This window comes from Ixodes scapularis, unplaced genomic scaffold (assembly GCF_016920785.2).
Source record: "Ixodes scapularis isolate PalLabHiFi unplaced genomic scaffold, ASM1692078v2 PGA_scaffold6__148_contigs__length_123643588, whole genome shotgun sequence".
NCBI classification, from domain to species: domain Eukaryota; kingdom Metazoa; phylum Arthropoda; class Arachnida; order Ixodida; family Ixodidae; genus Ixodes; species Ixodes scapularis.
Genome location: NW_024609881.1, coordinates 12492545 through 12503093, shown reverse-complemented (window position 1 = coordinate 12503093; position 10549 = coordinate 12492545). Strand labels below are relative to the sequence as shown.

The window sequence follows — 10549 nt, the reverse complement described above, 5'->3', positions numbered from 1 at the left end:
AAAACCCTCGTAGCTCACATTCGCTGAACCTCTATTTGTCTCACTCACTTTGGCATTTTCGGCAGTTCGCGGGGCGGGGGCTGAGCGGCGGGGCTATGGTCCGCAGGTCGATCGGCTAAGGCGGAGGACTGCTGCAACCAAGCTTCGGAGCGATGATGGCGAAGAACAAAAGATGATGTACCCCGCACCTCCACCAAATGCTACGAAGATGTGCGGCCGGCAGCGAATGATTATGACACGTCCATTCAATGAGATAGAAAGGATTTTATGGAAGCCGGGCCGTGCGCCTGGAGCCTGGCACGTGATGGTCTGGCGCGCCACTGCCCCAATGTCGCCGTCTTCTTCGTCACAATATATATATATATATAGAGAGAGAGATATAGATATAGATATATAAAACGAAGAGGGGAGAAGGTGATTATGGAAGTTATGGCATTAAAGTTAGTTAAAGTCATTCCCAATATATATACGGTGTAAAAGCTTGGTCTGCTGGGCAAGTTGGTAGTGGACATTCATATGAAAAATAGTGCAAAAGAGACGGCACAAAAAGACGAAGAAGCACACAGGACAAACGCTAACTGGCCACTAAACTTTATTGAAAGCTTATAACTTTGCTATCGCCATGCACGCGCTTAGTCTCGTTCAACAAAAAACAGGGCGTACCGCCAAATCCGCACATTCATACCGCCCACCGCCTGTTCCAAAAAGTCAGCAAAACAGCTACATCACCCCGCCGCACAATCCGAACGAGAAAAGAATAGAAAAAACAACGCGTTAATATTGTCAAGTTAGATAGTGTTAATGAAACTGTACTCTTTGGGCTGCATATACACCGATGCGACATTTATGCAAACATCTTTGTCACAATCAAGTATTTTTGCTGCCTCCAGGAACTCTCGCTCCCTCCTTCCTTTGTTTCGTCCCTCCACCTGCGCAACGTCCATCGTGGGGGAACAACCACAAGTTTTACAATGCCCCGGTAAGTGGGAACCGTAATTCGCCTTTTTCAGAGTTTTGACACGATGGTGGCGCGCCCTCGCGGGAATCGCTCCGAGCTATTCTGAGGGCTCCGCAGTCCGAGCGCGCCTCAGTTTTCGCTGTGTTAACCTTCGTTCTCGGGTTGCGTTCGTCTGCCTTCCGTCATTGTGCACGTGTATTTCTTTCATCGATTCGGCTCAATATCTTGTGCGGAATGGCCGACGACGACCCTGGAGGGTTGACGAAGGCGACCGTCTACGATACGGAGGACTTCGTTCGCCTCTACGCCTTCAAGGATGGATGGACCGCCGATACCACATCGGTTCCTACCGTCGACACGGAGTCAGTCGAGCGTCACTTCGGTGTCGAGTCGTGCAAGTGACTGAAGAAAGGCTGGGCTTTCAAGGAAGAATGCCACGTGAAGAAGATAATGGTGAACAGTTTCGATCCAGACCCGACTATCTTTTGTTTTTAATATATACCAATGACCTTCCTTCGCATATCTCATCCTCAGTTGGTCTCTTCGCAGACGATTGTGTCATCTATTCTGAAGTAACTAACGATTTTGACGTTCTTGCACTCCAGTCTGACCTTGACAGTATTTCTCGTTGGTGTGATAAATGGCAAATGGAACTCAATATTAACAAGTGCAAATCCATGAGAGTATCACGTCAAAATAACACCTGTCCCTCGTACCATATAAGAATTGTTAAGCTGGAATCCGTGTCCTCATTTAAATATCTTGGTGTTCATATCACTAACAACCTCTCATGGAACATTCATATTGAGTATATAATTAAAAACGCTAACCGCATGTTGGGCTTTCTAAAAAGGAACTTCTCTCTTGCCCCACTGTCCTTAGAACTACTTCTTTACAAATCATTGGTCCGCAGCAAACTTGAGTATTCTTCCGCTATCTGGGACCCCGGTATAACGTTTGCATTATCATTAGAAGCTGCTCAAAACCGTTCTGTTCGTTTCATACTGCATAACTATCATCGCACATCTAGCGTAACAGCAATGAAAACTACCCTAAACTTGTCTGACCTCTCCTTACGTAGAAAAATATCTCGTCTATGTTTATTTCATAGAATTTACCACCACAATGCAAATCTTCGTCAGCATCTGTTAACACAACCATCATACGTCTCATCACGTTTCGACCATCAAAATAAAGTTGGCATCCCTCAGTGTCGCACCTCAAGCTTTCATTAGTCTTTCATACCCATGACATCACTGGACTGGAATCGCCTTCCCGCACCTGTTGCCAGCATAGCCGAGAGTGCCGGATTCAAAGCTGCACTTTGCGAATATTTTTTGGATTTTGGTTGACAGTGTTTTGTTTTAACAATGTTCTGTTTTTGGATGTTTATGCTTACCCGCCTAATTACTGTTTGTCTTTGTGTGCGATTAGATGTGTGTGTCCACTCCCCTCTACAATGCCTTCGGGCCCTGAGGGAATGAATAAATAAATAAATAAATAAATCTCTCTTGTGCGGAGTTTGTGCGCGCCTTCCATGAAGCCTGGCCACTACAAACAGCTGCTTTCGCTATCAACGAGCGCCGAAGTTGTTCAAGCTTATTGCGACTGTGTGGCAGGGTGAGTCCATTTCCGTGCTTAGTGCTCTGATTTATAACTTAGCCATATGCATGCCAAAAACATGACGTGATCGGCGTACACAGACCACATTTCTGCCGTATACGCGCGGTTATTGGCGTTTTGTTTTATGTTTCTTTTTTTTTTAAATACACACATCTGTGTCAGTGCCTAATGCCAGCATTTATGAATAAATAAAGGTGGTCGCCAATCATCTTGAGACGGACAGTGTAACGGTATAAATTTCAGTACAAGTAAAGCATGTTTTGTTCCTCACTTACTGTTTTTTCACCGTGTTGTGAAGATGTTAATCCATTTAGATTTTGATGGTCATAATGCTAATAAGCTCAAATGTTGTTGTGAGTTCTGTTCGTTAATCCTCTCAAAATTTCAACGCGCAGGTTGAGTGGAACATGCCAGCATGTCGCTGGTCTGATGTTTGCCCTTGCTGACATCCAGCAGCCCTCGACGACAGATGTCAAGTGCCAGTGGATTGCACCAGCAAAGGGTAATAACCATTATGCCCCAGATTGAGTGTACCAGCTCGCTGGTATTGTCATGACATGTTATGATACAGTATCATTTGTCTTTGAAGCTAAACATTATAGTATATTTTTTTCCCGTTCTTGCACACAAAGATCTTTCGGCTTTGCAGCCAAGCACCATGGCACAAGCTTCGAGGTGTACTGCATATCTGAATGTAGAGCTCAGGCACGACCTTGACAATCTTTCGAGCTTAGTAACAGCAGAAAGTTTTGACGACGAAACTACAGCTTGTGCAAGTTCAGCAGTGTTAGGGATACCTTTATTCACAGTAAAAGCTGTCCATACACAAAGTAGGCAAGCTGGACATATTTCTGAAATCTTTTGAAAACCCAGTAAAATAAGATGGCATGTAGTGAAGGGACACTCGCCTGTTTTAAGTGAAACCTGCATGCGATCAAAGTGAGCAAAGAGCATGCTAAGCTTTTTTTTTCTCTTCCAGCCAAAAAAAAAAAAAGCCCACTGCACTAAAGGACATCACTTTCCGAAAATATGTTTTAAACAAGCCAACGCCAAAGCAACCCAAGCGCCGAGCCCCTGCTGCACAAAGTTCAGGAGTGTCGGAAAAGCTCCTCACTGGCAAGATCCTGAAGACGTTGGGAGCTGCGGACCCTACGATGCCGTGGAATCGTTACGCAGTAGAGGCACCTCAGCAAAATCAGCCCCGCCTTATAGGGGACACTGAAGACCTGCTTTCGAGAAGGTGCATCAATATCGCAAGGTCCTACGTGGCGTCTGTTCCTCCTACAAGTGATGGGGAAAGACAGACAGTGTGCAAGTCTACAGTGGGTCAGCAAGCCAATCCCACCTGGAGAAGAGAAAAGATAGGCCGCCTTGGGGCATCAATGTTTCGGCGCATCGTACACGGTGTTTGTCCCGAAGGAGTTCTGCGAGACATTTTGTATCCACGAGCACATAGCCTGAAGCCCGGGGATCCGCGACAGTACGGGATAGACAACGAGCCAGTTGCTGTCTCTGCGTAAGTGACTTTCATGGCATGTCAGGGGAGAAACATTGCTGTTGAGGAGACGGGCCTTCATGTCCACAAAGACTATTCGTATATTGCAGTGTCACCAGACCGCATTGTGTTCGAGGGCAGTGACCAGGGCCTCCTCGAGGTGAAGTGTCCCCGTTCAAAGAAAGGAATGACACCAGCGGAAGCCTGCAACTCTGATGACTTCTGCTGCCACATTGCGGATGGGAGTGTAGTACTGAAGGAGACACATGCCTACTACTTCCAAGTTCAGGGGCAAATGGCAGTAGTTGGAGCACAGTGGTGTGATTTTGTTGTGTGGACTAACAATGGTCCTTTGTGGCAGTCCATTTCAGTGGAACGTGTGCCTTTTGACAAGGGTTTTTGGGAGAAGCACATTCTACCTGGCCTGCAGTACTTTTACCGGTTTGCCCTTGTGCCCGAGCTGATCACACGCCGCATCAAGCGGCTGAACTTCCTGCACACGGTTGGAAGAGGCTATGTGCCCTACCTGAAGTACAAGGATGGGTTCTATGTGTGTGACAGTGATCTGGACACCTTGAAAGTGTGTATCAGGAAACTGAAGTGAAGATAGGAAACTTTGTGCATTCTTAACAGTGCCTGCTTTATCTTTTGGAACTGTGTCTAAAATACATGATGTCCTAGCAAGGTTGACGGTGAAATCATTTTTTTTATTGTTCTGACTTATACAGAACCATGCGTTTCACAGTCACTACATGCAGTCACGGTCAGCTGAAGTTACAAAACTGCTCTCCTTTTGTTTATTGTCCTAACTTAAACAGAAGCATACATGTCACAGTCGCTACATACAGTCACGGTCAGCTGAAGTTACAAAACTACCCTGCTTGCTCTGCTCCATGGATCAGAGGACCCCTGAAGTTTGACGACAATGCACATGTTGTAAATATTTCGTCTGCGATGTCTGCCATGTTTAATGGCAGTGGGCAGTCAAAGATGTGGAACTCTTTTATGCGCCGTATCGCCCTTTCCACATGCACCCTTGCCCGTGCCACCTTTCGTGTGCAGACAACGTCGCTGCGGCTCATCTGTTTTTCCCCAGCAATGCGGAATGGGGGAATGTACAGCTTGACGCCCGCTGGCAGGAGGTCATGCACTTTAAACCCCTTGTCAACCGTCACCGCGTCGCCGCACTCCAACATGTGAAGTACCTCACTCTCTGCAACGATGGCACGGTCACTCGTGCTTCCGCCGTACAGGTTTGAAACAAATGAAACATAGCAGTCTGGTGTTATACCGATTAGACATTTCATTGTGTTGGAGTGCTTGTAGCCAGAGAATGTTTTCTTTTGTGCTTCCAGACCGGATGGCTTCTGGATTCTGACTTCAGTTGTGTCTAGCACGATGCGCGTATCGGCAAATTCTCGAAAACATGCGGGCATGTTGCGTTGGACCTCATGCAGTTTCGGGATTCGCGCAATACTTTTCAGTGTGTCTTTCAACATAAAAATCCACCGTGAGAAGGTGCGGCTTAAAGTTGACTCGGAGAGTCCAAAGTTACGAGCAATTTCCTTGCAGGGCATTCCCGTCCTCAACCTCACAAGAACCATGAGGAGCTGTTCCTCAGTTTCTTGGGCACGCATGTAGCTCCCCTTGCAAATGTCGGGGTACCTTGCAACAACAAGGTCACGCAGATTGTGCAGCACTTCGTATCTTGTTAGACCTGTGTAATACAGGAAGTGCTTGCCTTTTCTAACGTTGTCTAAACTTAGTGTCTGGTTGGACATTTCAAGACACTTCTTAGCAATGTTTTCATTACTCTGTTGCGATTTCTTTAACTCAAGGTCCAGGAGCCCATTTCGTTGTTTCTCCCCTTCTACATCCCTTTCCAGTTCCTTGATCCTAGCATGAAGAAGCGCAACCTCTTCGTTTGGCAGATTTGGCGTTACTTCAGAACTTGTCTCTTCTCCTAGTACATCACTAGGCATTTCTTCGACAACAGCTGCAGAACAGTCGATTCCATATGTCGGAACAGAAAGTAGGTCCTCGTCTGTCACAAGAGGTTGCTGGTCCTCATTCATGGGTACGCCAGCACCGTGACTGTCTAGTGATACAGTCGGGCTTGTTGAAGAGGCTTGACGTTGCTCATTTGGAATAGCTCCTGAAATACAGCACAAAATAAAATAGATTAAGAATCAGTGAAGAGAGACAAATGCAGATGCAAGCGTGTCTGTTAAGACCAGAGCAAACTTGCTAGACTGAAGAAACCCCCCTTAAAGGTTTCTATCGCGCAGGTTGTTTTCACTTTTGGCACAGACATGATTGTGATGGTGGCTCTGCGGAATATCGTGTGTGCGTGAGCAGTCGCCCACCTTAACTGCTTTCGAAAACTACCCTCGCCGTCTCAACTTATACCTCTGTCAGACGGGCAAGCAAAGACCTTCAGAAAGGACTTTCAGAATCGACGAATCTGTGCGTGCAGAGGGGCACGCGCAGAGTCGAGATCGCGAGCCGATTCGCCGATTCTATAAAGGAGTTCTTTCTGAAAGCCTTTAGCTTGCCCCTCTACTAAAGCAAAGGCTAGAGCGCGAGCATTACCAGACCATTGCACGAACCCTCGTGCAGCGAAAGCATTTACCGATACACTGAGCTCGCGCTTCTGGACGAGGTCGCACGTGTAAGCAATGCTTATTTCCACGGCTCGCGTGTGCTTTGTCGTTTCTTCGCAACGATAATGTACGTACCATGATGAGTCGCCTGTAGTGAGAGCCTTGCCTCCCGTCGCTTCGTTGTCTTGTTGTACCGTGCGAGCGCACTTGTGGCCGTACCCGGTGCCGTGTAAACAAACACGGACGGAGCGAAATCTGGGTTATCTGGATATCGCGAAGGCTCGTCTGCACAGTAAGAACATAGGGAACGGCGTCTTAGTAACTTTTAGTTTCTACGAATTCGGCACGTTCACTTACCTCCGACGAAATGGGCACTGCAAACACGTGAGTTCACGGTTAGCTCCCAAGGCGTACCGTCCGGATTCTGTCTCCGCAAGGCCTGGATCCATTTCGCACGCTTTTTTGGGTGCCTATAAACCTATAACCTATAAAACCTATAAAACCTCGCATTTGAACCGTTTTTGCTGCTATTGGTGCAACCTACGGCTGAGCAGCGGTGAGGCCTGGCGACAGCACGATGCCGGCGGCAGTCGGTCGGGCTACATCAGCGGGACTGGCGGGACGTCGGCAGAGAGCCCCCAAACATGGCGCCGTTCCCTTTCCTCCCCTCTCTCAGAATTTGCGCATGCGCACAACAATCTCTGCAAAAGGCCAATTGTTGCCAAGAAAAGCCGCATGCTCTCGAAGTCGATCATTTAAGCAACGTCCCGTCTGCCCTATGTAAACACGACCACACGTTAAAGGAATCCTGTAAACCACCTCAGCGGCACAAGGCACAAACTTTTTCATGTGTTTTTTGCTACAAACATGTTTCTTCACTTTCGGCCCTCTCACAATTTCACACAATTTCGACAATCTGCACGGGGCAGTGAAGACAACGTCCACGTCGAACTTCGATGCTATCCTTTTCAGATTGTGTGACACCTTATGAATGTAAGGTAGCACTACAAGATTCTTTGGTTTCCTCTTAGGTACAACGGAAGAGCATTTCAACTTCTTTAGAAGGGGTTCCGCAACTCCCTGTATTAAAACCGAGGGAAACCCGGAGTGCTCCAAGCGAAGTGTCTGGAGGTTCCCACTTACGGTTCCCACTTACCGGGGCATTGTAAAACGTGTGGTTGTTCCCCCACGCTGGACGGTGCGCAGGTGGAGGGACGAAACAAAGGAAGGAGGGAACGAGAGTTGCTGGAGGCAGCAAAAATACTTGATTGTGACAAAGACGTTTGCATAAACTTCGCATCGGTGTATATGCAGCTGAAAGAGTACAGTTTCATTAACACTATCTAACTTGGCGATATTAACGCGGCGTTTTTTCTATTCTTTTCTCGTTCGGATTGTGCGGCGGGATGATGTAGCTGTTTTGCTGACTTTTGGAGCAGGCGGTGAGCGGTATGAAGGTGCGGATTTGGCGGTACGCCCTGTTTTTTTGTTGAACGAGACTAAGCGCGTGCATGGTGATAGCAAAGTTGGAAGCTTTCAATAAAGTTTAGTTGCCAGTTAGCGTTTGTCCTGTGTGCTTCTTCGTCTTTTTGTCCCGTCTCTTTCGCACTACTTTTGATATGAATATATACGGTGCAGCCTGTCCCTATGGAGAGGAGAGGTTCCCTAGATATCTTGGAAGACGGGCCCTTTCCGATATTTGCAAGGCTGAGATGACGTGCCACGTCACTGCCGCAATTCGGAACTAGCGCGGGCCTTAAATCAGCAACGGTTGTCTTCTACCCAGTTAAGCGAATTCGAAACTAATAGTACACAGAGAGCTGGTCAAAAATTGAGTCCGCCGAAACCAGTGGCCGGGATGGTCGCGGGATTCCACTTCCGGCCTCCACACAGTGCGGACGTGTGGTCATGTGCTCCGACGGAGTGGTTCCAGCGGCCCACGCCGGCCGCGGTATCAGGTTCGAAGAGGCCCAAGATTATCAATTCATGCTGCCTCCCCTGCCCACCAGGTATGTTGTTTTAAATACAGTTTTCTTACACGCCGACATGAAAGGTCGACCGTATCGCATTGAAGATTTCCGGGATGCGCTGCATCGTCACGGTACGCTCCCCGAGGTTTCGGCCGTGGGGGCGTACCAAATGAGTCACATATGGGTGGTAACCTTCAAGTCAGCCAGGGAAGAAAAAAAGAAGATGCTGGAGACAACCGAGCTAATCGTTAAGGGTCGCCGATGCGTGGTCGTTGACCCCTCCCACCAAGACGTAAGGCTAAAACTTCACTGGCTCCTCTTCAACGTGGCCGACAACGACGTGATGGAGGCTCTGACGCCCTACACACTTAAAATTTTAACACCCTTATTGGTGTAAATGGCTTGTCCAATGGGGAGCACCCTTATTCGTGTAACAGAACACCCTAGGAAAGGGGTTTAATTCTCAGCACCTTAAGAAAGGGGTCTGATTTTCGGACACCCTAAAAAAGCGGTGTGATATTCTCACACCCTAAAATAAAGGTGCGATGTTTCTAACGCTCTTAATCATGGGTGTGACTTTAACACCCTAAAAAGGGGTGTTACTTTCTAACCACCCCCCCCCCCCCCGGTAATATCCACCTCTCAGAAATTCCTGGGAAGAACCCTGCTTGCGACATTTATTCTTTCTGGCACTGGTGACGTAAGCAAAACTCGACAGGCTTGAAAAGACGGAACGACCGGAAGTTACTTGGGACGCAAGCGGCAGTTCATGTTTTTAAGCATGCTTGCAAAGCACTTACAAATAAGAAAGCGATCTCATGTAATCCGTGATAGATGCATAATCCCCGATTCGGGCAGCACAGAACAATTCGCAAACACAATGCCGGGGATGAAGGCGGTCGCTCAGATTCAACGGAAGCCTCGCGGTCACCGATGAGCAGCTCTCTGTCGTGATAGATGCACATTCCGATTCGGGCAGCACGGAACAACGCAAACACAATGTCGAGGATGAAGGCGGTCGGTCACATTCAACGGAAGTCTAGCGTCCGCCGATGAGTAGCTATTTGCCGAAACTTGTCCAACAAACGCAGCACAATAATTCCGTAGACTCCAACGAAATAAATGGCCAATAGATGAAAAAGTTGGCATACATGTATTCCGGCCGTTCACGACGAAAAACCACGGTCGCGAAATGGAACTCGTCAGGACCTACTTACACGAAAAAAGAGAAAACTGACAGACGCTTTTTGGAAACCGGATTTACGTGGTCCCTACAACTCATCATAAACTGGCAAACGGCGAAGGCTATGACCCTAGTAGGCCATCAGCGCGTCAGAGCGAGTCGCGTGACAAAAGTTTCGTCGAAGCGTTTTTGTCCTACGGAGAGCGGTCACGTGTTTCGCTCCACACCCCTGATTCGCTAGAAGCGGCCTTCGCACTCGCTCACAGCCACACGGACACAAAAGAAAGTGGGGAGGCTTATCAGAAGAAGAGGTGAAAGGGGGGTGAACAAAGCTGCTAATCTCCCTCTGCTGCCTCCTGGGCTGCGCAGGGAGGGTCGCCTTGTATATGGGACCTTGAAGTTGTTGTTGTTCGAGTGGCGGTTCCCTTTCGAAAAGTGTGGAGCCGGGGAGTGGCTTATGCTTTCTGGGGAGAACTCGTTGATCGTCGTCTTGTTTATGCGTTTGAATACCTTCTTTCCCTTTCCTTTTTTTCTTCATGTGTTTGGAAGTGTATTTATTGGTTCAGTCAGGTGAGTTTGTGCTCCCCCAAAAAAGTCGCCACAGTTTGTTCGAAGCTTCAGCGCAGTTAAAAAGAAAATGAATAAAAAGATTAAGCAAAGTGGAATTTGCTCGCTTTTTGCCCGAGAAAGACTTCTCGGGCTAAAAGCAAGCAGATT

At 47.7% G+C, this 10549-nt stretch overlaps 1 protein-coding gene and 1 pseudogene across 1 annotated transcript; one reads left to right on the top strand and one right to left on the bottom strand.

Annotated features, from left to right (window-relative positions):
* Positions 1–1222: 1222 nt before the first annotated feature.
* On the top strand, positions 1223–4680 carry LOC115314794 (annotated as a pseudogene).
* A 268-nt stretch (positions 4681–4948) lies between these two features.
* On the bottom strand, positions 4949–6151 carry LOC120849319. Its single transcript, XM_040221527.1, has one exon. The coding sequence runs from the start codon at positions 6149–6151 to the stop codon at positions 4949–4951; it is 1203 nt and encodes a 400-aa protein (XP_040077461.1).
* Positions 6152–10549: the final 4398 nt, after the last annotated feature.